The sequence below is a fragment of the Triturus cristatus genome, chromosome 3_1 (genome assembly GCF_964204655.1).
Source record: "Triturus cristatus chromosome 3_1, aTriCri1.1, whole genome shotgun sequence".
Classification (NCBI taxonomy): domain Eukaryota; kingdom Metazoa; phylum Chordata; class Amphibia; order Caudata; family Salamandridae; genus Triturus; species Triturus cristatus.
Genome location: NC_140583.1, coordinates 61,979,491 through 62,006,750, shown reverse-complemented (window position 1 = coordinate 62,006,750; position 27,260 = coordinate 61,979,491). Strand labels below are relative to the sequence as shown.

Sequence of the window (27,260 nt, the reverse complement as noted above, 5' to 3'; positions counted from 1 at the left end):
CTACATCAAACAGAAAGGGAAATATTAACCATCCTCCAGGGCATCAGGAGGGATGGGGCGCCAGGGCCCAACGGGTTGCCTAGGCATATCTTTAAGGAAGATCGCGAATACTGAGCACCCCACATTCAAACCTTATTCAATCATTGTTACAATTTTTCTGTTGTTCCAGACTCATGGAAAGGTTCCATCCTACATACCATTTACAAAAAGGGGGATGCATCAGATCCAGGGAATTATAGATTGATTGCACTACTGGATGTGGAAGGAAAGGCATATGCAAAAAGGCTCTTGAAAGAACTGGAGACATGGATCACGAAAAAACAAGTAATCCCGCATTACCAGACTGGCTTTCGGCCGAACTCGTCGACCATGGACAATGCCATTGAGATATGCCCTATCAACCCCACCTGCCCCGACGTCGCAGCCCGCAACCTCAGACAGTGGATCGACGACTGCGCCAACACCCTCGCCCCACTCAAGAGACCATCCAACAGCCAAGCCAGCAGGGGAGCCACCTGGCTCACCGACAAGCTCCTGACCTCCAAACGCGCCTGCCGTAAGCTGGAGAAGAAATGGCTCCACAAACGAACGCCAGAAAACCACGCAGCCCACAAGGACGCCACCCGCAGACCTCACCACCTCATCAGACTTGCCAAGAGATCCTCCTTCAAAGTCCGCCTGGATAACAACGCACACAACAGCAAAGAGCTCTTCCGCATCGTGGAAGAACTCTCCAATCCCGACGCCAGCGCCAACGACATCCCGCCCTCACAAGAACTGTGCGACTCACTGGCCATCTTCTTCCACCGCAAGATCGCTGACATCCACGACAGCTTCAACTCCACGACCGCACCAACGATGCACGACTCCTCCCGCCCCGCGATCACCAACAGCGCCAACCTCCTGAGCCAACACCAACGACGACGAGACACGCAAGATCATGAACTCCATCCACTCAGGATCTCCGTCAGACCCATGCCCACACCACGTATTCAACAAAGCAGACGCGGCCATCGCACCCCAACTACGGAAGGTCATCAACATCTCCTTCGAAAAAGCGACATTACCGGAAAGCTGGAAGCACGCTGAAATCAACGCCCTCCTCAAAAAGCCCAAGGCGGACCCCAAGGGTCCTCAAGAACTTCCGACCCATCTCCCTGCTCCCGTTCCTGGCAACGGTCATTGAGAAAATCGTCAACATTCAACTGACCCGCCACCTCGAAGACAACAACATCCTGGACCCGTCCCAATCCGGATTCAGACGTAACCACAGCACCGAGACAGCCCTCATCGCTGCCACAGACGACATCAGACGCCAACTGGACAACGGCGAAACATCAGCCCTCATCCTCCTGGACCTGTCAGCCGCATTCGACACGGTCTGCCACCGCACCCTACAGACACGCCTCCAAGAAGCCGGAATCCAAGAGAAGGCCCTTGACTGGACCACATCCTTCCTCTCCGGCAGAACACAGAGCGTCCGCCTCCCACCTTTCCGGTCAGAAGCCACCGACATCATCTGCGGCGTCCCCCAGGGCTCATCCCTCAGCCCGACGCTGTTCAACATCTACATGGCCCCCCTCACACAAGTGGCCCGCCACCACAACCTCAACATCAACATCATCTCCTACGCCGACGACACCAGCTCATCCTCTCCCTCACCAAGGACTAGGGGTGGGCGGAATTTGCGTAATTGCGTTACGCAAATCTCCGCGAAACGGTAAAAAAATCTCCGCGAACACGCAGAAATTCCGCGAACACGCGGAATTGCTTTTTCGCGATGCTTTTTTCCTGTTCGCAATTGCTGTTTGCGTGCTCGAGGAGAAATATCTCGCGAACATGCATTTTGAGAACGCGAACAAGCAAAAATTTCGCGAAATCGCGGAAAGCAGACTTTTGAGCAATTTCGCGTTCTCCGCGGAACGCGAAATTACGCAAATTCCGCAAGCGGAACGGAATTTGCCGCCCAGGCCTACCAAGGACCCTCACACCGCCAAAACCAACATTCACGAGAGCATGAAGGCCATCGCCGACTGGATGAGGAGCAGCTGTCTGAAACTGAACTCGGACAAGACGGAGGTCCTCATCCTCGGACCCACCCCCTCAGCCTGGGACGACTCCTGGTGGCCGACCGCCCTGGGGACAGCACCGATACCAACCGACCACGCACGCAACCTAGGATTCATCCTCGACTCCTCCCTCTCCATGTCCAAGCAAGTCACCGCCGTCTCCTCCTCCTGCTACAACACTCTACGCATGCTCTGCCGGATCTACAAATGGATCCCGACCGAAACAAGAAGAACAGTGACACAGGCCCTCGTCAGCAGCAGACTGGACTACGGCAACACACTCTACGCAGGAATCCCAGCCAAACACCATCGGCGGCTACAACGCATCCAAAACGCCTCCGCCCGACTGATCGTCAACGCCCCCTACCGCAGCCACATCACCCCCGTCCTGAGAGACCTGCAATGGCTCCCCATCGACAAGAGGATCACCTTCAAGCTCCTCACCCACGCACACAAAGCACTCCACAACACCGGACCAGCCTACCTGAACAGCAGACTCAGCTTCTACACCCCCACCCGCCAGCTCCGCTCCGCCAACCTCGCCCTTGCAGATGTCCCCCGCATCCAACGTACGACCGCCGGCGGCAGATCCTTCTCTCACCACGCCGTCAAAACCTGGAACACCCTCCCAACCCACCTACGACAGACCCAAGACCTACTCGCCTTCAGAAGACTCCTCAAGACCTGGCTCTTCGAGCAGTAGCGAATCCCCCCCCACCCCTCAGCACCTTAGGACCCTCAAGGGTAAGTAGCGCGCTTTACAAGTACCCTGATTGATTGATTGATTGCACTTTCATATCTGGCAACGGAGGCAACTGGGCCCGTCTCCCCTCCACTATATGCATGCTTTGTGGACTATAGCGCAGCCTTTGATGGAGTCAATCGAAACATTCTGTGGGCAAAATTGGCTAAGTGGGGCATACCACGGAACCTGCTTGCGGCTATCCTATCACTCTATTCCGGCACGTGGTTGCGAGTAAAGCTCACTAGCATATGCGCAACTGCTAGGATCTTCACAAACAAGGGGTTAAAACAGGGCTGCGTGATCGCCCCCACCCTGTTTAATTTATACACTGCTGATCTGGTAGAAGCACTGTTAAAAACTAACATTTTCCCCCAAAATTGGGCCACCTCAGACTGCCAATCATGCAGTATGCAGATGATCTCGTCCTGTTGGATTACACAAGAATTGACATGAAAAGGGCATTAGAGACGCTACATAATTATAACATGGAAAACAAGCTTGTAGCCAATGCATCTAAGACCAAAGTGCTGATATTTGGTCACAAGCCAAAAAAACAAACACTGGCATGGCAGCTGGGTCCTCTAAAGATAAGCACGACCAACCAGTACACCTATCTAGGAGTACAATTCGCAGACCCCGGCAGACCAGCCCTGCAGGTTAAAGCATTGGAGGCAAAAGCAGCTTAACTAACATAAGGCTCGTGCAAACTGCACCACAAGCTTGTAAGTCACTCAACGGAGGGGATCAGACGAGTCATGCAAGCCAAGCTAATGCCAACACTCAGTTATGGCCACCTTGTCTTCCCTGGTCTGCTGACTAAAAAACTGGAGGGTCTATACACAATGGCGTATAGATAAGTTTTCAAGCTACCCCATATGACCAGGCGTTCACTGATCCGATTAGAGTTCAATATTACAACAATGGACATTGAATGTAAAAAAGACATAGTCAAACTCCAACACAACGTGACCAATGCATGCCCGGGCTCTATCAGGGCAGCGATACAGGTGGTCTTCACAGACAATAACAGTCTTTGGGCAAGGTATTTCTTGACTGCCAAACAAACTCTGGGCCCATCAATCGAACCTCCTAAAGATATATCACTAACAAAGGGGAGAGTAAAGATCCTGTTAAAAAAGTGTGACAAGAACATCTCGAGGCAACAGGACCTTGAACGGATCAGATCGGTCCTGGGTGCAGAAGGCCTCGCTAACTCACATGAAAGCACCACATGCCAGCCTTACTTAAAAGCCAGTCTTGGAAGACAAGCCCTACAAAATGTTATGAGCGTGAGGCTCTTAACCTTGCCAATGCAAGACTATAGAGCCCACTGGAAAAACTGGTCATCAAGTGGTTGTCCAGCCTTGCTTTCTCCATGGCGCTTGTATCTAAGAACTATGTTCATACAGCACAGTGTTAGATCATGTAAGGAGGCCTTAAGGCATATCTACACCACCACAGTCCCGATGGAGCTGGCATTAATTGGGAAGTTTTATGCGGCTGCTGAAATGCTCATACGAACAGCCAGAGAAGAGTCAGCTGAATAAACTATGTCTCGTGTCAAATTCTGCATATGTTGCCACTAAAGGGACTGTTTTTAGTCACTGTATAGCATGTCTGCTTTTTAAACATGCTGCTTTAATCAGATTTTATGTTTTAACTTGCACTTTTGTCGGTTATGTAAAAGATTTTAAATAATCATACATTAAAGGTTTTATTATTATTAAAAAAAAAAAAAAGTTCTTAAACCGTTTCTTCACAAAACCATAAGTAAAAACCGCAAGCAACAACACATTTAAGTTTATACAGAAGCATTTTTCTCTGCCATTAAAAATTGTAAGTTTAAAAGGACCTTTTGGGGAAGAATACAGGTATTTCTAAACAGGCTGACTTATTTTCTGGACTGGTTACTACAGACTTTCTCCAGTGTCATACTGCATACAATCGCCTATCGGAGAATGTTTGGGTTACTTTTATTTATCAACGAACTGAGCAGAAATTCTAACTTTCCGTGTTTTATCCTGAAAATGTTGGCAGCCATGGAAAAGTGAGACAACAGCAACACTGGATGCCGAGCTAAAAAACTCAAGGCGGGTCAGGCAGCAGCGACAATAAGTGCCCAGTGCTCACAGAGTATGGGAGGCTTGGGATGCCTATGCCTGTCTGCTGACAGTCTCTAAAGCAGGATGCTAGAGCAAAGAGTGTATCACCGTCAGGGTGCCATGAAGTTGAAATAAGCAGAACTTTGCACCGGTTGGGGTGAGCCTGTATCCTCTCTCTTCCTCTTGCTGGAGAGAGCTGCAATGAATGACGATAAGACTCCCTTAGCAGCTTCAAATGAAACCATTGAGAAATATGTACTTTTAAAATTTATTTTATGGCTTGAAAATATCCAGAAGTTACTAATCCTGGTCCGCAAAAGCCCACACAGCTACTTTATCACCTGAGGCCTGCCCACTAGCCCGCCCATCTTGCCCCTGCGGACTCTGTGGCGCGTGTATTCAGATCAATATCGGGCGATTATATTTTAATTGGCTGCTGGTCGGTGCAGCAGACATATCAAAGCAGTCTCTCTGAATTGATATCAAATGCCAGGAATGGGGATACAGCTACCAAGGCTAGATTTTTTTTCACTCTGAGGGTGAGGGCACAAATAGAGTGCCCGCTACAGACCCCTCTCAGTATGTGGTCTTTAAAACTGCCTGTGCCGAGCACCGCAGGACACGGCTGTCAGCGGCACCCAGCAATGGGGCAGGACAAGCATTACCAGAAATGGGTTCTGAGCTAACCTCATAGCCATTATATGATGAAAAAGAAGGGACAAATTGTGCAGTTTCAACATATTGACAAACCGGATAGTATAACAAACATATTTTTTTGTAGAGATTTGATGCTGTTCCTAGGCGTAACTCGGTGCAAGTCCAGAAAAATGCTCTCACTTTTTTTTGGCTACAGGTTCAGTTTTAGTTTACCCAATGAACCCTTGTTAAATATATATCAGGTCTGGATGCACACCGCAGCAGTCTCCTGACCATATGTGACAAAAAGAAAAGGCGCTTTAAGAAGCACACCTAAGAGTGGGGCTGTGTCTCCGGCCACATGTTGGTTACAATATTTGATTGTGCGGAAGGCGCGTGCTGCCATGGAGAAACGGTGCTCGTCATACTCCTGCTGCATCCTGATCGGACTTCACTTACCTAAAAGAAAACGAAATGATGTGGCAGTCAGCAATGGGAAGACTTCTTTACTATGTGGTTATAATATTGGCTAGTAATATATTCCTAAAGCACCATGGCATGCTCACTGTGTGCGTTAACTACACGGTGGCCCTTGTTTTATTGATATACGATAATCCTGATGGATGGCGAATGGAGGTTTTCAATAAGAATGTTCCCTTTCAAAATGGCCGTGTCATCCATGTTAATGCTGCAAAGGCATCTGTGCAGGTGTTTTTCTTCTCCATTTACATTTGTGCTGTGAAGAGTGAGCAAATGGTTCTGCCCTTCCATCCCAGGACTCTGACGGACGTGCCTAGTGCTGCAGCCCCACAGGTCTCCTGCTCATCCTTTATGCTGCATCGATGCTCGGTCTCAGTTTGTTCCCCCCCCTGCAGCCGGCTGCACACATGCTGCTTCCCGAAGCCATGGGAGCCAGATCACAGTTACTGGGATAGCCCGGACCACATGGCTGGAAAAAATTGCAGATGGGTTAAGAGAGCGACAGACCGGCTTAGACACTTTTTAAACGTGTCTAAGCGCTTATCCATTTTACGATTAGATAATTCTTTTATTTGTTATGTTATGTTATTTATTCTTTTGTATAGCGCACGGCTACTCAAAAAGAGTGTCCCGGCGCTTTTTTGGAAAAGGAGGGCTGCAACACAATAACATAACACCGTTAAAAAAAAGGACAGAATGCCAGACAGATACATGCAGGAAAAACAGGCTACTGGGTAAACAGCCAGGTTTTAAGGCCTTTTCTAAAAGCTAGTAGGCTGGTAGCTCCCCGCAGAGTAAACGGCAGAGAGTTCCACAACTGTGGCACCAGTAGTCCAAAAGAGCGGCCTCCCAGGCGAGCTCTCTTCACACGCGGAACAACCGCCAAAAACAGGGATTCCGACCTCAAAGACCGGGTCGGCTGATAGAAGACCAGTCTCTTTTGAAGATACTTTGCTCCCACCACGTGGAGAGCTTTGTAGGCCAGAGTCAGAGCCTTGAAGGCGATCCGTTTCCGGATAGGGAGCCAATGCAAGGTTTTCAACAGGCCCGATGCACTGGCCCGTCTATTTAATCCAAAGATTGCTCTCGCAGCAGCGTTCTGCACCACTTGGAGCCGCTGCAGCAAATACTCTGGCAGGCCCAGGTAAAGAATGTTAGAATAATCCAACCTGGACTCGATCAGAGCCTGCACTGTCAGTTTCCTATGCTCCTCAGACAGCAGGGGAAGGAACCTCCGCAGCATCCTAAGGATGCCGAAGCAGGTGCCCGACACCCCGAGGATCTGGGATTTCAATGTTAGCCCCTTATCCATCTTGACCCCCAGATTCTTGGCGACTTGGGAGGAGCAAGACGGAGGAAACATATTAATCGGCCACCAGGCCTGCCAGTCTGGCTCTGTGTCGCACCCAAAGAAGAGTACCTCAGACTTATCGGAATTGCACTTGAGGCTGTTCAGTTGGAACCATTGGAAAACAGCCCCAAGGCAATCCCGGATACTCTCCCCGTCAAAGTCTCCTCCTCTCTTACACGAGAAGAGGAGCTGGGTGTCGTCGGCGTAGGATACGATCTGGGCCCCATACGACTCCGCCAATGCCGCCAACGGGGTCATGAAGATGTTGAATAGGGTCGGGCTCAAGATAGAGCCCTGTGGGACCCCGACTCCCAGAGGCGGCATCACGGCGGAATCTGGCGAGGCCCAGACCGTTTGCCGGCGGCCGGCTAGAAAGGAGGAAAACCAGCCGAGCACCGTCCCCCGCAGACCTATCTCAAAGAGTCTTGCGAGAAGGCCATCATGGGGGACGGTGTCGAACGCCGCCGACAAGTCCAACATCACCAGCATGGCTTTGCCCCCAGAGTCCAGAACCCCTTTAATGGTTTCTGAGACCTAAAGGAGCGCAGTCTCTGTGCTGAGATGGGGACGAAAACCCGACTGGGTGGCGTGCAAGATCTCGTTGGTCTCAAGAAAATTGGAAAGCACAACCTGAACGTGCTTTTCCACAATCTTCGTGAGAGCCGGCAGTAGAGAGATGGGCCTATAATTGACCGGGGCCTTCGGGTCTAGGCCTGGCTTTTTGAGCAATGGAATCACCATCGCCTGCTTCCAGGCGTGCGGGACCACTCCCTGACTCAGCGAAAGATTCAACAGCGGGTTTGCCAGTGGATTGATCACCTCCGCAACTTTCGCTAAAAATTTAGCAGGGCATGGGTCGAGGGGCAAGCCCGATTTGAGATTGCCCATTAGCGCTAAAGAGTCAGGGGCAGAGAGCGAAGGAAACACACTCAGCGTCACACCAGGCCAAGCCCGCGGGGATAAAATGGCCTCAGGATTAGTCTGGCCCGTGGGCCCAGGCGATGGAAAAGAATCCTGTATGCGTTGGATCTTGCTCGTAAAGAAATCAGCAAGGTCCGAAGCCCAGGTACCAGACGGTTTTTCGTCCGAGGTGTTAGACCATGGGGAAATAAATTCTCTCACAATGGAGAAAATCTCCTTGCAGGAGTTAGAAGCAGCTTCTATTCTCCTAGCTAGATATGCTTTTTTTTCCAGGCGAATGTCCCGGTGATAGGCCTTGACCACCGTTTTATAGGTCAGCTTGGCTACAGTATCATATTGTGCCCGCCAAGCTCTCTCGGCCACCTTACACTGCTGCCGCGTAGCCCACAGTGCTGCGGTAAACCAAGGCGCAGAGACCCGTTTCGGTGTCAGGCGGGGTGTCAGTTCCGGGGCAAGATCATTCAGCCTGTCTAGGAGCCAAGCTTGCAGGGTCTCCAAGTCCCTATCCAGATCGCCAGAGAGGGAACATGGGTGATCCACAGCAGCCTGGGCCAGCATCTCTGGGGTCACACGATGATATGCCCTATGGACACGACCCTGTTGCTGTGCCAAGGCAGCCACTGGTTTAACTGTGCCTTTGATCGTAAATTTGGCAAGCAAGTGGTCTGACCATAGTACTGGTATAATCTCAATCACCTCGAGAGGGGAAGACGAGAATACCTGGTCAAGAGTGTGCCCCTTCTCGTGCGTGGGCTCCTGCAAATGAGGAATCAGTCCCAGCGGGGCCATAGCCTCAGAAAGTTTGATGGCAGCAGGGTAAGACGATCATCCATCCGAAAGTTAAAATCCCCTGCCACGATGCAATGTTCCGCTTTCAGGGCCAGCCCCAACAACACGGAGTCCAGATCTTCAAAGAACGTACCGGGTGAACCAGGTGGTCTATACACGAGTAATCCCTTAACAGATTGATGTGGAGACAAAGTGATAGAAAAAACGAGGGTCTCCGAGCCTCGGATGTCCATCACTGGCAGGATCGCACAGGGCGTGCCTTTCTTGACCACCAATGCCACTCCACCACCCCTTCCCTTAGCTCTATCCTTCCTGAAGATGTTATAATCAGGCGGGATTGCCGTAGCGACATCTGGGTTGGAAAATTCACCCCACCACGTCTCAGTAAGCATAAGACATAGTGGCTTCACTGTATCTAGAAGCTCAAATATGTCTTGCACATGTTTACACGCCGACCTGGTGTTTAGTAGCATGCAGCGATAACCCACACTGAGGGTGTTATTGTTGGGACGTGATAACTGAGAGCGGTTAGGGCGCCAGCCACAGCCAGGGCAGCAGAGTTTCCCGCGATGGCGTCCGGGAAAGACAGTGCGACAGCCTGTGACCAGGGTGTCAAAAGAGCGAAGTTCCCCAGGGGAATAATGCAGCACTGGTGTCCCAGGGGGACACATCCCTGGTGTTTAGAACCCTACCCGCCGCTCCGATCGCCTCCGGGACGCTGACGGGCGCAGACGGGCAGGACTCTGGCTTGACTCCGGCGCGAGTCCGGCGCTACCGCTGCGCGTCACCGCTGCGCGCAGAAAGCGAGCATGAAGTAGGGCTCACCTGTGGTCCTAGTGAGCGCTAGAGTGCTCAAACAAGTGGCACACTCGCTACTCGCCACCCCCAAGATGGCGACCAGGCGCCAAACACGAAGGCAAGAGGAAAGATGAAACAGATCCGCGAAAAGCGCGGTGGGGGGCCCAATTTAAGGTGCAAGTATGTGGGCACACAAAGATTGACTTAAAAGCAGGGGAAAATACAATTTTGAGCAAACGAAATACAAAAACGGTATTTTTAAAATATAAGCAGCGCTGTAGATTATAATTCCAGCAGCATAGCGCGCGTGCGTGCTATTACCTTCTCCAAGGTCAAGCTACTGCCAAGCTCACCTTAAGTAGGGCTCACCTGTGGTCCTAGTGAGCGCTAGAGCGCTCAAACAAGTGGCACACTCGCTACTCGCCACCCCCAAGATGGCGACCAGGCGCCAAACACGAAGGCAAGAGGAAAGATGAAACAGATCCGCGAAAAGCGCGGTGGGGGGCCCAATTTAAGGTGCAAGTATGTGGGCACACAAAGATTGACTTAAAAGCAGGGGAAAATACAATTTTGAGCAAACGAAATACAAAAACGGTATTTTTAAAATATAAGCAGCGCTGTAGATTATAATTCCAGCAGCATAGCGCGCGTGCGTGCTATTACCTTCTCTTCTTCATTACGAATTCTCTGCTCCTGCCCAGTCTGCAGAGACTGTGTGCACTCCACTCTTAAACTGTCCCCTCTACACCCTGCAAATTCTGCTCACTACTGTAGACTAAAGATCTGTGTCATGGTGGGGAGTGATACTTCCCCCAAATTCCAGCAAGCCAAACAAGTAAACAAATTTCTTGTAGGTGGTGTAAGGGAAAGTGGACTTCAACCCTGAGGATTAAAAAAAACTTTTGGGGTCAAATTTGCTAAAACTCCTCAGACCCTTATAGGGCATTCATGATATATTCCAGTACCTTCATGGTGCACCAGGGACCAAGCGGTCTTTCCTAGGAGTAGATCCATTTTTTTTTTTTTTTTACAAATGTCATTAGCCAAAAATTACTTCCACTATCCCAAGGTCACCATTTTTTATAGATGAGTCCCTTATGCCAAGGAGTACATAAAATATGACCGTGCCTGAAATTTATCATGGATACTTTAGCCATGGGTACCTGTAAAAAGTCCCTCCGGTATACAAGGGCCAACATTTTTCCATTGACACCTCATATAAACAGAGTACAGGAAATCTTATGACAAGAATTACATAACATATCAGATCCAATATTTGCTATAAATCCAACCCATATGCCAAGAATTATGTCCTTCAGTGAAGGTTAATAAAATCATATTCTCTATTCACTATTCAAGAATAATAATATATTGCCTTGTCAATGTTTGTTACAAGTATGATGTGACTGGAAGTGTAGTTCCTTAAAATAGCTGTATGGGGCTCGAATGCGGTTTCACATTTGGATCAAGCAGTTACAGTCCTGGAATTGAACAAATCCACTTCCTAGCATGTAATATCACAACATCCAGCTCATCTCATGAAATGCTTGACTCCTTCGGTAACCATTGCACTACGCAATTTGGGATTGCGAGATCCAACATGCAATGTAAAATAAACATGACAATTCCTGGATTGAAGTATTGTGGTGAATGGAAAGCCACGACTGGCTGAAGGTGTCACACAATCCTCAATCCAGCACCATATCACAAAGCCTCAGTCCTCTTTTCTCTCCTCGTGCCTTCACACATTCTCCGTCCACTCTCCCCTCTTGCACCAGCCCCGTTGTTGCAGATGGAATTAAGTAATGACCTGTTATTACAGAAAGAGCAGGTATTCTGTGGGTGGCTTTGTAGCAATATGTGTATATTCATAATAGTTGTGTACTTTTATATGTGCAGAGTAAGAGGTGTGCTCATGTAAGTGCTGGGAAATCATGAACAGTGTGAGTGTAGGGTGAAAAATGTGCCGACGTGAGTGTCGGATGAGCTGCGTGAATGCAATATGAGAGGCGGGCTCTTGTGAGTGTCGGACGAGAGGAATGCATGCAGAGTGAGAGGAGTGAGTGCACAGTGGTGTGAGCAGTGTAAATGAGTGGTGTACCTGTATGTGGTGCAGGTTGAGCGGCGGGAGTGAAGGTTGACCTGTGAGAGGTATTGGTGAGTGCATGGTGAGAAGAGTGAGTGCAGGGTGATGGTGTGTCCCTGTGAGTTCCAGCAGCCTATTGTCCCTGTGTGCAGGCAGGGTGACCTGTGCCTGTATGAGGGCAGGCTAATAAGTTAACCGTGTGAGTGCAGGGTGAAAGAAGAGAGGGCAGAGTGAGTGGTGTGACTCCGGGAGAGTGATGTGCCTTTTTGAGTGGTGTGAGTGCAGGGTGAGTGCTGGGCCAATGTGAGTAAAGGGTGAGCTGTGCGAGTAGCCGGAGTGTCTAGGTGAGTGCATGGTGAGTGATGAAACAGTATGAGAGTAGGGTGAGAGGAGTGACTGCAGGGTGAGTGATGTGACCATATGAGTTTGGGTGTGGGTGAACCTTCAGAATAGGACAAATTAATGCATGGTTAGTGATGTGCTTGTTTGTGTGAGATTGCAGAGTGAGCTGTGAGAGTGGCAGGTGAGTGAAGTGTCACATGAGGGCAGGGTGAATAGTGTGCTCATGTGACTGCAGGGTGAATACAGGGTGATCAGCGCAAGTGCATTGTGATCACTGTGAGTGCATCGTGATCGCAGTGAGTGCAATGTGATCATAGTGAGTGCAGGATGAGCAGTGTGCTCATGTGACTGCATGAGTTCCGATGGGAACCAGTAGGTCAATTTGACGGAGGCAAGCCGAGTCAAGGTTATTCAGGCTCCTCCACTCTAGCAGACCATGAGGCTAATTTTGACTAACTATTAAATACTACGTGTTCAGTTTAACTGTATGTAATTTATTTAAGCTGACACAGAGGTGCGGGTTTATTATTATTTCTTTCCTATTTATCACTTTATTATAGGTTGTGCACGGAGTGGTACACATGGGGCTGGTCCCCATGCGGTCCTGAAGAAGAGGTTTAGGGGATAACCTCGAAACATGACTTTCAATATCAGGGATTATTAGCACATTAATACCTAATTCTTCCCTTTTATTAAACCCCCTTTTTATCCTTTACCAACTAGGAGCAAGAATAAGTTCATTTACGCTCACTAGCGAGGTAATTTTTAAATCCACTACCCACACCACTCCCCCTTCACTGCACTACACATAGTCTTTATAATTCAGTGCTCCTATGTAACTGTCGCAAGTTGCAGCACGCCCCAAGCAGTAGATGCTTGGGATGGCCCCAATGATGAAGCATGTCACCTAGGGGAAACCTTTGGTGAGTGAGGGGACTCAAGAAAATAATTCTCTTTTCTTTATTTGAGGTGTGTCTTACTCATTCAGTAGACCCCTCCATTTCCCTACTAGCTAGGTTCCCTGATCCATGATCTCGGATCTTTTTTTGTCTTATAAGTACCAAGAAGGACAAACCTAGCTATATCCTCCTCTCCCCTCTCTTTGTTTTAACTAAAATGGCTGCCACAACCAAAATGGCTTCAGCTCATGCTAACAGCGATTTCTGTCGGTTTCCGCAGGAGCTGATTGTTGCCACTCGGGCCTGTATGCTAAGGGCTAAATCAGGCTTACCTTGTATCCATACTCTAGGCCATTGTGGGGAGGGTGGAGAGCAAAATGTGAATAGCACTTCACCAGATCAATGGATAAAGAGGGCTTAACGAAAGCCCTATATTGTATGTATAGATGTATATATTAATATCAAAAGAAGCCAGGCCCAACCAGCATTGGCAATGCCAATGGGATTGGCTTTAATGGAATATTGTATATAAGGTAAAGCATTACAATTAGATTGCCTGGTAATGGGTGTGTATTTATGTGGAAGCAAAGAACTAGAATAATATTGGTGTAGCTTTAAAGGTCCGGTGACATTTGCTCTAACAAATGATGCTTAAAAATCTATTTAGATTAATGACTGCCGTCCTCCCATCTGTGATGCTGCCAGAGAAAAAAACCCATAGATTATGTAGTTATCTAAGGTACTTTAATATCATTACGATGCTATGTGTGTGCCCTGGAAAGTTCAACATCAGGCAGCTGGGTAAATAAACAAAATCATCACAGCTGTGTAGAGGGCAAGTACTTTTTTTTGTGGATGCACACAACTTTTGTCCTATCAAAACTTGTACTTATGGCTCCCAACATGTGGGCGGAGACAAAGACCCTAAACGGGTGATTCTCACACAATTGTCTGGCGACAACTGCGCGGTCAAGTCAGACCATAACAATGATGTACTGATTACTGCATCTTATTAGAAATGTAAAAACACCTCTGGGTGTTAAGTGAATAACTTTTTAGAAAATTCAAATTAGTGAATATAGAGATTACTGATCGATGCCTGATGGGACTGGAATGTCCCATGCATGGTATTACAGATTTCCACCCCTGTCCCGAGTGATCACAGCTGCAGGTTATCTGATATCCTGATAATTATTTTTGTCTAGCACACACAACAGTCAAGCAGGCACAGAGGCCTAGGCTCTGCAGTCTGTAGGACTGCTTGCAGTGTCCTGAGTTATATCATATATTTAAGCAGTAGTGACAATAAACCATTTTTCTGATGTATACTCCCGACAAACGTCTTGCATGGATGCCTGGCTGACGAAATGACACTCACTACTTCGAAGGGAGGTTAAAAGCAGTCACCTGTCACTGCTCAGTCTCCAAACCCGGAGGAGTAGGTTTTGCAGGGCCTTGCCCTGCTCCTGTGACAGGAGGGACTCCCAGAGGGGCATTAGACAGATGCCCTCTCTCTCCTTGCCTAGTCTGGAGCCACTAGGATGACTTGGGCCCAGCCATTCCTGATCTTCTTCAAAACTTTGGGCACAAGAGTTAGAGGTAGGAAGGCGTACAGGAGTCCCAAGCTTCAGTCACACTGAAAAGTGTCTCTGAGCTTGAACTGCCTTGGAAACTCTAATGTGCGGAAGGAATCTTGGAAAATGTGCCTTGTTGGCGGTATTGTAAAGATCGTGCGAGGGTTCTCCTTATTGCCAGACGATGCCCTGTGCCACCTCCAACTGTAGCTACAAATCTTCATCTGCTAGGCAACGTCATCTGCGTTCGTCTACCCTGCCAGGTACTGCACGGCCAGGGAGATGCCCTGACAATTCAGCCAGTTCTAAAGGCACACGGCCTCCCGCCACAGAACCTGCATTCCCACTCTGCCCTGTTTATTGCAAAACCATATGGCTTTGGAGTGGTCTGTGAAAAGCTGCACCTTTTCCTCCCAGATGAATGCGAGGAAGGGTTTCACTGCCAATTGAATCACCTGCAACTTCAACAGGTTTATGTGGAGTTGATTATCCGCTGGAGACCAAAGTCCTCTGATCCTCACCTCCTACGGGACCACCCCAACCCAGCAACAATGCATCTTGGGTCGGGAAACCCCACCACATCCAGTGGTCCAGTACCCACCACTGCAGACCTTTTGGACTCTCCTCCGACACATGAATGGAATCCGAAAAGCTCCCTTGTTGCTGACCCGATTGAGATTTCAGATCCCCCTGCAGGGCCCGCATGTGCCACCTGGCATGGCTTTATAGAACGATTCAAGGTGCCCTCGGAGGCTCTAGTGGGAGAAGAGGTTGGTCAGGAGAAATTAGTGTTCAGGATGTCTTCAATACGGATGTTCACCCCCATGTCCCACAACTCATTCATATATCGCCCCAGGAGATAGCCGAAGTTAATGGACCAGAGGACAGGGCTCGCTCTGGAGAAAAAGCACTTGGCAAATGTTTTCATGCATTTTGATTCTGTATCTGGCAGAGGGGTCAGAAACGTATTGGGGTTGAGCCAACTGGTGGAGGCATGGGGCACTGGACTCTCAGGTGTTGAGTGCTGTAAGAGAAAAGCTGGGCCTCCAAGAGCATGCCCGAGCCTTCTGACTACCTGCCTGATGGGCAGGTTCCTGGATTTTCCAAGGTGCCCAACAGAGTGCACAATAGTGCCTCCATAGGCGGGAGAAGGTCCTGTGGGGTCTACCTTGGCTGCAAGACCTCTGTTCGGATTAATGTCTTTACCTCAGTTGTAGGGAGTTATAGATAGAGGACTTTCGCTTCTCTGCAAATGATCAGGGCAAAGGAGGCAGGCTCTTCAGTTAAGGCCAGGTGTATGAGAAGGGAGGCCAGTGTCCGGAGCGGTATCAAGACCACTGGCCTCCTGTAGGTTTATAAAGAGGTTCTCCTCATCATAAAATTGAGAATTTTCCCTTCTGGGGTCAGGCAGTCTGTAATGTAAGGGAAGTGTCTCGAATCTGAATAAGCTTGCGGCGAAAGGCTTGCAACTTCTGTGGAGGTTGCAGTGGATACGTTTCAAAGTCTGAAATGACTACCTGCTCCTCCTCTGGTGTAGGTGGCAATGGGCGTGGCCACGTAGGGGGCATCAGGGTAAGCGATGGCCTCGGAGTGGAGTTGAAAGTCATATTCAGTGTAGGAGACGTATCTTCCGGTGGAAGACTGACATGATCCCTGGGGCCCAAAGGCGCTCTAGAATGATCAGTTAGGGTACCTAAAAGTGTGCAACATGGCCCCTTTAAAATCCTGGATGTGCTGCGGTATCACCGATGGACCCGGTAACTCTGTTTGAACTGGGATCAAGGCCGGGATTGGTTTCTCAGGGCGGAGAGAAAGACCACGACTTGGAGGTACCCTAGGGGCTGCATGTCTCCTTGTGGCAGAACGCAGGGGAGCCGTGCTTCAACCTCCCATGCTTCTATTCTTAGACTTACCCGATAACTCTGATCTAGAAGAAGAGCGTGCCCTGCCCTGCCCGTAGAGGCCCCAGGGGGCATTTAAATTCATCCCAGCACGTTTGTCGCACAACGCTGAGTTGTGGGATGAGCCCAAACACCTCAGCGACATTTGTTTGTGGCAATCCTTACAGTGTTTAAACCTTTGTTGTCGGGGGAAACGTCCATTTGAAACTGGAAAGCTTAGGAAAATATTGTCTGTCATGTCTGACAGAATTTGTGGGAGCGAGATCTGGATCCGTGTTGGAAGGTGCAGAAACAAAGTAACTGACATCAGTGTGCGGGGGTGGCAAATATGCTGGGACCCTGATGTCATATCCGCGGTGGGATGGGTCAGACGTGGAGTTGCATGGATTGCAAGGGAATTGCTGAGAAAAATCTCCAGATCCAGTCTAGCGCCTGGGGACGTTCACAATGTAGGGAATCAGTGCTTAGAAGTATTGATGAGAAACGACTTCCTTGAGAAGCCTTTGCCTTGTCCTCTTGCTGCCCTTAGAGAGTCATGTATAGAAAGGATGAACTGGGTGCTCAGGTTGCAGGGCCATAATGGGTCAGGCCCCGGGATATCCGTGGTTAAAGGCTCCAAACTGCAGGGTAGTGACCCAGTAGTCCTCGCTAGGCCCCCGAATGGGTTCTGACCACGTCTTTTGGAGATCATTCTGCAGCACAGTGCCACGGACCCTCTTTAACAAGAGATAGTGTGGCAGGAATCCTGTCTGGATGGAACCCCATCTCTGAAAGTACTGCTAATCCATGTCCATCTAGAACAAGTGTTACTATGGTAGAAATCCTACTCTTGTAAAGCCGAGCCTTGCTCTTGAAGAAGTGATCGTGTAGTCTGGAGGACTTCTAGTGTGGCCTGAACTCTGCTCTGGAATAAGTATTAGTATCTGGATGAGGTGCTATTGTGGTCCAAATCTTTCTAAAAGTGCTAATAAGGCCTGAAACTTGGAGGTATTCGTGTGACCTGAAATCTGCCCTGGAAGAAATGCTAGTGTGGCCCTACCCTGGAAGAAGAATTAGTGTGGCCTAAAATGTGCTATGGAAGAAGGGCTGGTATGGCCTGAGCCCTTCTCTGGAAGAACTGTGGAGTGGTCGGACACCTGCTCTGGAACAGAGAGGCCTGCTCAGGCATGTCTGACCCGAGCCCTTTTCTGTAAGAAGTGATATTGTGCTCTGGAAGTGATTGCTTGAAGCCTGCTGTGGAAGAAGGGAGTGTGGCCCGAAACTTGCTCTGAATGAAGTTCCTGTGTGACCCAAAGCCCTATTCTGGAAGAAGTACTTGTGTGGCTAGAGCAATGCTGTGAAAGAAGTGCTTATATAGGCTGAGCCTAGTAGCAGAAGATGTGCTGATGTGGCCTGAGTCCTGCTATGGAAGAAGTGTTCATGTGGCCGTAGCCATGCTATGGAAGAAGTGCTTGTGCGGCCTGAGCCCTGCTTTGGAAGAAGTGCTTGTGCGTCCGGAGCCCTGGTATGGATGAAGTGCTTGGGTGACAGGAGCCTTTCTATGGAAGAAGTGCTGGTGTGGCCTTAACCCTGCAATAGAAGCAGTGCTTGTGTGGCTGGAGCCTTGCTTTGGAAGAAGTGCTTGTGCGTCCGGAGCCATGCTATGGAAGAAGTGCTTGTGCGTCCGGAGCCCATCTATGGAAGAAGTGCTTGTGCGGCCGGAGCCCTGCTATGGAAAAAGTGCTTGTGCGGCCGGAGCCATGCTATGGAAGAAGTGCTTGTGCGTCCGGAGCCCTGCTATGTAAGAAGTGCTTGTGCGGCTGGAGCCATGCTATGGAAGAAGTGCTGGTGCGGCCGGAGCCCTGCTATGGAAGAAGTGCTTGTGCGGCTGAAGCCATCCTATGGAAGAAGTGCTTGTGCGGACTGAGCCCTGCTATGGAAGCAGTGCTTGTGCGTCCGGAGCTCTTCTATGGAAGAAGTGCTTGTGCGTCCGGAGCCCTGCTATGGAAAAAGTGCTTGTGCGGCCGGAGCTATGCTATGGAAGAAGTGCTTGTGCGGCCGGAGCCCTGCTATTTAAGAAGTGCTTGTGCGTCTGGAGCCCTGCTATGGAAGAAGTGCTTGTGTGGCCTTAACCCTGCAGTAGAAGCAGTGCTTGTGTGTCTGGAGCCCTGCTATGGAAGAAGTGCTTGTGCGGCCGAAGCCATCCTATGGAAGAAGTGCTTGTGCGGCCAGAGCCCTGCTATGAAAGTAGTGCTCCTGTGGGCGAAGCCTTGCTATGGAAGCAGTGCTTGTGCGGACTGAGTCCTGCTATGGAAGTGCTTGTGTGGCCGGAGCCATGCTATGGAAGAAGTGCTTGTGTGGCCGGAGCTATGCTATGGAAGAAGTGCTTGTGTGGCCGGAGCCCTGCTGTGGAAGAAGTGCTTGTGTGGCCGGAGCCTTGCCATGGAAGAAGTGTTTGTGCGGCCTGAGTCCTCCTATGGAAGTAGTGCTCCTGTAGGTGGAACCCTGCTCTGAAATTATTTCTCAGCATCACTGTCCATCGAGGTGTTTTCTGAATGACTTAAAGGTTTGCGACTAGCAGCAGTTTTTTTTTTTGTAATTTTTTTTTTGTGTGTGAGAGTTTTATATAGTGCGAACTTGACCTGAATCGTGTACCAGAACGCTTTACATAGCACCAGTTGCATTACATTGGGGCACATTCATTAGGTCTCGCCTGACCCAGGGCATGCGCTGGTCTGGCGAGACTTATTGAAAGGGCTCCAAAAAGTGCTACCAGGCCAGCCTAGAGCTACAGTGCATGTGCGCGGGCGCGCGCGCCTCGCTTTACCGCGCTTTACCGCGATTACTTTCACTTTCGGCCGCACGGCCGCTTTGATGTTTGATTGCGATCACTTTCACGGCCGCTTGGCATTGCCAATAGGTCTCGCTTTTGGGACCTTATAAGTATTTAGTTACGCAACTGTTGCATGGCTTAACACTTATATGGTCCCAAAGGCGAGACCTATTGGCTATGCCAATGCTTGTTTTTGTTTGGCACGGGGCGATTAAGTGATTTGCCCAGAATCACAGGATGTTCAGTGTCATTGCCGAGACTCAAACCCAGTTCCCCAGATTCGAAGTCGACCGCCCTAGCCGTTAGGCCAACTCCTCTCCACCTTAAAGCCACTGAGCTTTCTCCAAAGCTTAACTTCCTGCCCCCAGCCCCCGCCACGAGGTTGCACCGTTTATCTTGGGTGCAAAAGTGTGTGTCTTCTGCATAATGTGGGCTTTGTCACACAACCGCCATGCCACCTAGTCTGCAGATATTAGCAAAAAATGTGTTTCTGGTTCGGCGGGTGAGGAGCTCAGGCATTCGGTGCAGCTTCTGTTGCGTTTGCGGAAGTGACGTGGGCATGAAAGAGGCTGCAGTATTGTTGGTTTTAATATCCTTAGTGTGACTTGGCTCCCGGTAGGCTGGACGGGGTTCATGAGATACGTAGTATGAGATAGCGTGTGTTTTTGTGAGGGGAATGTTCATCCTGCTGGGCATATTGGTGCTGAATAACAGATATATATTTTTACTCAGCCCATCGGTACTTGATTTATCAATCTCAGAAGGATGAAAGGCTGAGCAGTCCCTACGAGGTACAGGCCTGTGAAACAAACATTCCCGCTGTGGATGCGTCAGTCCACTGAGCCCCCGGCGTTGTGTAGAGTGAAAAGAATGAGTAGTTCATTATCACAATACGTGTTTTGATCAAATATTTTAGAGCAGTGGTTCTTATCCTGTGGTGTGCGGACCCCTGTGGGTCTGCAACACCTACTCCGGGGGTCCGCAACTGTTTAGAAAATGAAGTACTAGCAGATGACTGAAGTACATATACATAAATGGCAGAATGTAAAGTTTTAAATTGCTCTGGAGATGTAAATTGATTTGAAATTGGAGATGAAAGTCCTCTCCATGTCGGTGGCAGCCATGGAGGGGGGTGGGTGGTAGTTCCACAGCATGAGACCCCTGGTACTCACCTGTTCCTTCTCCTTTCAGGCCCGCTGGTTCTGGCAAGGCTACTTCAGGTCAATGAAGGCCATCGCCTTGGCCACCCTCCAGATCATCAACGACCGCATCTACCCCTACGCTGCCCGCTCTTACGAGGAGTGGAATGACCCCCCGGCCGTGGTAAGTCTTTCCGCAAAGAGCGAAAACGATGCTTCAGTCGAAGCATGCCTTTTATTTGTACTAACCAGTTTTAGGGTTACTCGTGATGTAGGGGACATTAGTAAAAAAAAAAAAACTTCACCTTGTTTTTTTATGTTTTTTTACAAAAACACTATCATCTGAAGAAGGTTGTTTGTGGCAGCGCTTGGCCAAGAAGGATTGTCTTGTGTTTGTAATGCCTCTGTTGGGACTTTCTAGACCAGATGCTCAGTGGTTTGACCTCAGTGCGTTCCAAATGTAGCCCCATCTGACCTCAAATTGACGCATTTCTGGTGACGGTCTCCAGGGTTTTTCCAGAACCTTGGTTTGATGGTACTCGAAGTACTGGTACTCTTGAAATTCAGCGTGTGCCGTTGGGTATAAGCGTGGTGGAACGCGAAGAGATGAGTCAATCCCTAAACTACACAGTGCTTAGAATACGGCCTTGTAACGGAGGCGCTGCACAGACTACTCTGGCAAGTGACCAATCAAAAAATGTCCAATTTCATCGAACTATTGGCAAGAAATGAATAAGTGACAATGATTTGTTGATCTGAGACCCTATGGATGAGTTCACTGCTGAACAAAATAAACACTAAATTGCTGGTTACCGGTTAGCACTGAACATAAAAGAGATGCATCATCGTTTTCTTTGTTGTCACTCTTATCTCCTTCTTACCCTACGGTTTTCCTTCATGTTCTTGTTTTTGCCCCTCCCCTGACGCATATTCTCAGCCTTTCGATTGTCACTCCCTCAAGCTCTTTCCCAGCCTTTTGTTTGGATGACGTGTATTTCCAGTACTCCCATTTAGGGAGCTACTTTTTGCTTTGTTTTTCAGCCCTCCACGAGAGTGCATGTTTTGAAGCTCTCTCCCTCATGTGCTTCATCTGCCGTTCCCTCAAATACACTGTGTATTTCCCCTTTCCCTCCACTTCCTGTTTCCCTCCTGTGCTGCTTTCCTGTTTAATGCCTGCCCTCGCGCCATGTGCTCCTTGTAGCTCCTCCCCGCACCCTACAGGTTGCCCCGTGTTCCAGCCCCCGCTCCTCTCCGCACACTCCCCTTTGCTTCGCCCTACGCAACCCCCCACCTACTCCTTCATGCTTCCCCGCACCTCTCTCAGTCCTTAAATTATATACAACTTTTTTGGGAGGGCCGAACAGCTCCCATTTTCTGCTGGGCCAATCCTCTTTAAGAATTGCTTCTTTGCACAGCAGCAAATATTTATTTTTTTATTTACTACTACAACTTGCGTCCACATGATTACCTGCAGCGCATCACTGCTTTTTTTGTTACCTATGCTATTCTGCATAAAAAAGAGCAGGCTAAGCCAGTAGATTACAAAGGCGAGACCCATTGTAGATAATGTGCAAGAATGAATGTGGCCACTAAACATGCATCGTAAAGATCGTAAGCAAGCTGCTGAATTTTATACCCGTTTTTGCATCGCAAAACAGGTCGCTGTTTCTTTGTGATCGAAAAGAAAAATTGGTTAAGTCGTTCATGAAAGGCAATGTGCTGCCTTGCGCCAGCGTACCCACAACTTAACGCGGGAAGGGAGGAAGCTAAGAATAATGAGATGCAAATCTACACCCTTGTTTTCATGAATATTCCTCCCATACTATTCCTCCTCCTCCTCCTCGTGGACCGGGGCGAACTGATCTAAAGCGGAATTAATCAAGTTATTGAACTCATACCAATCATGAATCAATAATGTCTACAAATGGGTGCGTACCCTGTGTGAGAAGAACATTTTGATGGTAGATTTAAATCAATGTTGTAAAATACTCCGGTTCAAGGCATATAAGCTGCAGATTACACACTTTTGCATAGATCGCCATCTGCTGTTGGGCCCGGATGTTTGCAGTTTGTTTTTCCTCTTGGAAAGTCTTTGGAAGTCACGAGGTCAGTGACTCCTCCTTTGGATCGTATTGCGCATGGGCTTCGGCTCCATCCTCAGATTGTGTTTTTTCCGCCATCGGATGTAATCTTCGCGCTCCGGTTCCGAACATTTCCAGTTCGACGATCGAAGCGGAATCCTCACTCACATCGCGGTATTGGTTCGATCGCGATCTCCTCAATCACCTTCTCATCGCCAAATCTTCGGTTCCAGTCGTCGACGGCGGCCTTCGGGCCTACCCAAGCTCCGGTCCTGGCTGATGGAAAGAACTCCATTCAAGAAGTGCCCTCGATGTGGGTCCAAATTCCCCCACACCGATCTTCATGAGGTGTGCAACCTCTGCCTCTCCCCTGAACACGAGGCTCGAGACTGTCCGGCCTGTAAGTCTTTCAGATCGAAAAAGACTACTCGGGACCGAAGAGCCAGACGAAACATGGTGCACTCCTCGACCTCCGTTCCAGTCGACATCTTCAGGGACGACGCTGAAGATCCGGGACAGCAGCACACCGAAGAGGACCTCGTCAGTGCTTCCAAAGCCGACGACTCCGATGTAGAGGACATCACCCCGGCGCAGAGGGTCGTGAGTAATATATCCCCCCCCCCCCCACACCCGTGCCGACACCCAAAAAGGCTTCGGTCACGCCTTCGCCTCCGGGCCTTGGCAAGACCAGAGACACTGCATCACACACCCCACCTTCGGGCCCTGTGAAGAAGCCAAATAAGCCTTCCGGCGGCTCGGGCTCGAGCCAGCCTTCCAGCGGTGCCAACAAACACACCTCGGCACCGAAAAAGAAACCGGCCTCTACCTCAACACCGAGCTCCGCACCGAAGTCCTCGGTGTCGAAACCCAGCGCTTCCGTACCGAAGCCATCTTCGGTACCGACCAAACCCCATAAGGCCTTCGGCACCGACACTTCCACGCCGAAGCCCACCTCGGCACCGGCCAAGAAATCGGAGGTTCCCAAGCCCAGTGCTAAGCACGGCACGGACAAGCCTAAAAAGTCATCGGCCCCGAAGACCTCGGCGCCGATGGAACAAACTTTGTCACAGGAACTGTTTACACCGGATCCCTTACAAAAAAACTCTTACTAAGGATCTAAAAACTGGACATTTGGCACTCTCTTCCAAAAAGAGACATTTGGACAAACCAGCACCGCCTCCATCTCCAAAGAGGAAGGACTCTGCTACCTCCCCTTTCAGAATACCTTCGCCACCTCCTCCACCCTCTCCGCCCCCTCCGCCTTCTCCACCCCCACCTCATCGCTCTCCGACCCCGTCTCCAGACGATGATGATCAGGGGGACCCATAATACGATCCAGGGGATGTGCCCCTAGAACCCACCCCTACAGGATCCCCAGACCCATGGGACAACTACAATAACCCCGATATTCCAGACGTCCCACAAGATGACCTTTATCCTTCCAGGCCATCTCCACCGGAAGACTACCTAGGTTTCCACCACCTACTTCAGAGGGCGGCACATTATCACGGGGTAGAGTTACATACTGACCCAGTGGAGGAGGATTTCCTCCTCGACACATTTGATACCGCACATAGGTCTACCTCCATACTACCTATGCTCAAGGGGGTGGTAAAACATGCGCCAGAGGTTTTTAAGGACCCAGTCAGGGCCAGGGTCATTAACCCACGCATAGAAAAAAAGTACAAAGCTGCCCCCACAGATCCTGCCTTTATCAAAGGGCCAGCGCCACTAGATTCCCTAGTGGTTTCCACTGCACGGAAGAGGTCAAATTCTCAGGCGTCAGGCGAAGCACCACCACCTGACAAGGAGTCAAAGCTACTGGACGCGTCAGGAAAGCGCACTGCGTCACAGGCAGCCAATATATGGCGTATCGCCAACACCCAAGCGCTATTGGCCAGATACGATAGGGCGCATTATGATGAATTAGAAACCATAATGCATCACCTCCCGGAAAGATACAAAAATAGGGCCAATTAATTAATTAAGGAGGGTAAGACAATAACTAACACCTCCATACGCTGTGCCTTAGATGCAGCAGACACAGCCTCCAGAGCCATTAATACCAGCGTCCTCCTCCATCGCCATGCTTGGCTGAGAATATCAGGGTTCAAACCTGAGGTACAGGCCTCCATCCTAAATCATCCCTTTGACCAACAACACCTATTCGGCCCAAAGGTAGATGAGGCCCTCGAAAAAATGAAGAAGGACACTGATTCGGCGAAATCTATGGCAGCCCTGCAGTCACACCCTCCTAGGCGCTCCTTACGCCGCTCTTCCTTTCGGAGTACGTCTAGAGGCTACTCCTCAGATAGCGCATCCACTTCCTACAAATCCCCCACTCAGTCCACCTTCACAAGGGGTTATCAAAGAGGCGGCTATAGGGGCAATAACAATAAAGGCGAGGCAAGACAAATACCGCCCGCTCTGCCACACCGCTTACCCAGTGACTTCCCCCCGCTCCCTCCAGACCATCCCACTCCGGTCGGGGGCAGACTACAAAATTTCCTTCAGGTCTGGGAGACCATCACCTCAGACAAATGGGTGACCCAAATGATTCGGTCAGGGTACTGCCTAGAATTAACATCTACCCCCCCAAACATACCACCCAGGCAACGCCCAATGTCACAAGAACATTCCACATTACTAAAACAGGAGGTAATCTCCCTCCTACAAAAACAGGCAATAGAACAAGTTCCCGCCAATCAGCAAAATTTAGAGGTCTACTCCCTATATTTTCTAATACCAAAAAGGGACGAGACTCTACGACCTATTCTAGATCTCCGGCCCCTAAACACATACATACATTCAGACCATTTTCACATGGTAACGCTTCAGCAGGTACTTCCGCTCCTCTCCCAGAACGACTTCCTCACCACACTCGACTTGAAAGACGAATACTTTCACATTCCGGTACACCATGCTCACAGAAAGTACCTCAGATTTGTAGTGGACGGGCAACACTACTAGTTCAAGGTGCTCCCATTCGGGGTCACAACAGCACCAAAGGTATTCACCAAGTGCCTAGCGGTAGTGGCGGCACACCTCAGAAGACAGCACATTCACGTCTTCCCATATTTGGACGACTGGCTGATAAAAGCCACGTCCTACAACCAATGTGTACACCACACCGCCACTACAATCCAACTACTTCACCAACTAGGCTTCACGGTGAACCACCAAAAGTCCCAGCTAACACCATCCCACATAAAGCAATACCTCGGTGCCACCATAGACACCTCAAAAGCCATAGCCTACCCCAATCCGGCCAGGATTGCAAGCATTCAGGCTTTGCGTCAAAGATTCACACATCAACACTCCCACACTCCCTTCCAGCAAGAATGTTTATGCAACTGATAGGGATGATGGCCTCTTGCATTTTCATAGTGCCCCACGCAAGACTCCAGATGTGTCCACTCCAAGAGTGCTTAGCGCGCCAATGGAACCAGGCCCAGGGGCAACTGACAGGTCTGGTGTTGGTAGACGGTCGCACCCATCGCTCTCTGCAGTGGTGGAACACCACAAACCTTTCCAAAGGTCGACCGTTCCTGGACCCGGTTCCACAAATAATACTAACAACAGACGCATCGCTCTCCGGCTGAGGAGCTCATCTATTACACCTCACAGTGCAGCGCACACGGACGCCGCAACAAAAGTTACTCCATATCAACCATCTGGAGTTACTAGCAATCTTTCTAGCCCTAAAATCCTTTCAAAGACAGATTTTAGGCAAGGCAGTCCTCATTCGCACAGACAACATGACGGCCATGTATTACATTCAAAAACAAGGCGGCACACACTCTCCACAACTCTCTCAACTAGCACAGAGCATATGGAGATGGGCAATTCCACACAAAATCTTTCTCCTAGCCCAGCATGTACCAGGAGTCCAAAACGCCATGGCAGATCTGCTCAGCAGACAGACGCAGCAGATCCACGAGTGGGAACTTCCCCCACAGGTTCTTCACCCGTTCTTTCAGATGTGGGGGCATCCGCAGATAGACCTCTTCGCCGCCCACGAAAACAAAAAATGCCCAAGCTTCGCCGCCAGATACCCACACCCATTGTCCAAAGGCAATGCGATATGGATGAACTGGTCAGACAAATTTGCGTACGCTTTTCCACCTCTCCCACTAATTCCATTAGAGGTGCGAAAGCTACAACAGCATTCCCTCACACTGATCCTAGTAGCTCCAACATGGGCCAGACAACCGTGGTACACCACGCTGCTGGAACTCTCGGTAGTACCACACCAAAAGCTACACCTCTCACCATGCCTCCTAACCCGGAACCACGGAGAGATCAGGCACCCGGACCCAGCTCAGCTCAACCTTGCGATCTGGCTCCTGAAATCCTATAATTCGGATACCTAAACCTTCCCCCTGACTGTATGAATGTCATCAGAGAAGCTAGACGCCCTACCACTAGAGCCTGCTACGCTGCCAAGTGGAAAAGATTTGTTGTTTATTGCCATAACAACACAATCAATCCTCTAGACGTGTCTATACAACACATCATATGCTTCTTACTCCATC

The 27,260-nt window shown here is 49.6% G+C and overlaps 1 protein-coding gene across 1 annotated transcript in view; it reads left to right on the top strand.

The window, feature by feature from the left end:
• Window positions 1-27,260, top strand: part of EXT2 (exostosin glycosyltransferase 2) — a 399,733-nt gene that overhangs the window by 214,376 nt on the left and 158,097 nt on the right. The window contains exon 8 of the mRNA XM_085643454.1: window positions 20,697-20,828. Coding sequence (XP_085499580.1) covers window positions 20,697-20,828 — 132 coding nt within the window. The remainder of the gene's footprint in view (window positions 1-20,696; window positions 20,829-27,260) is intronic.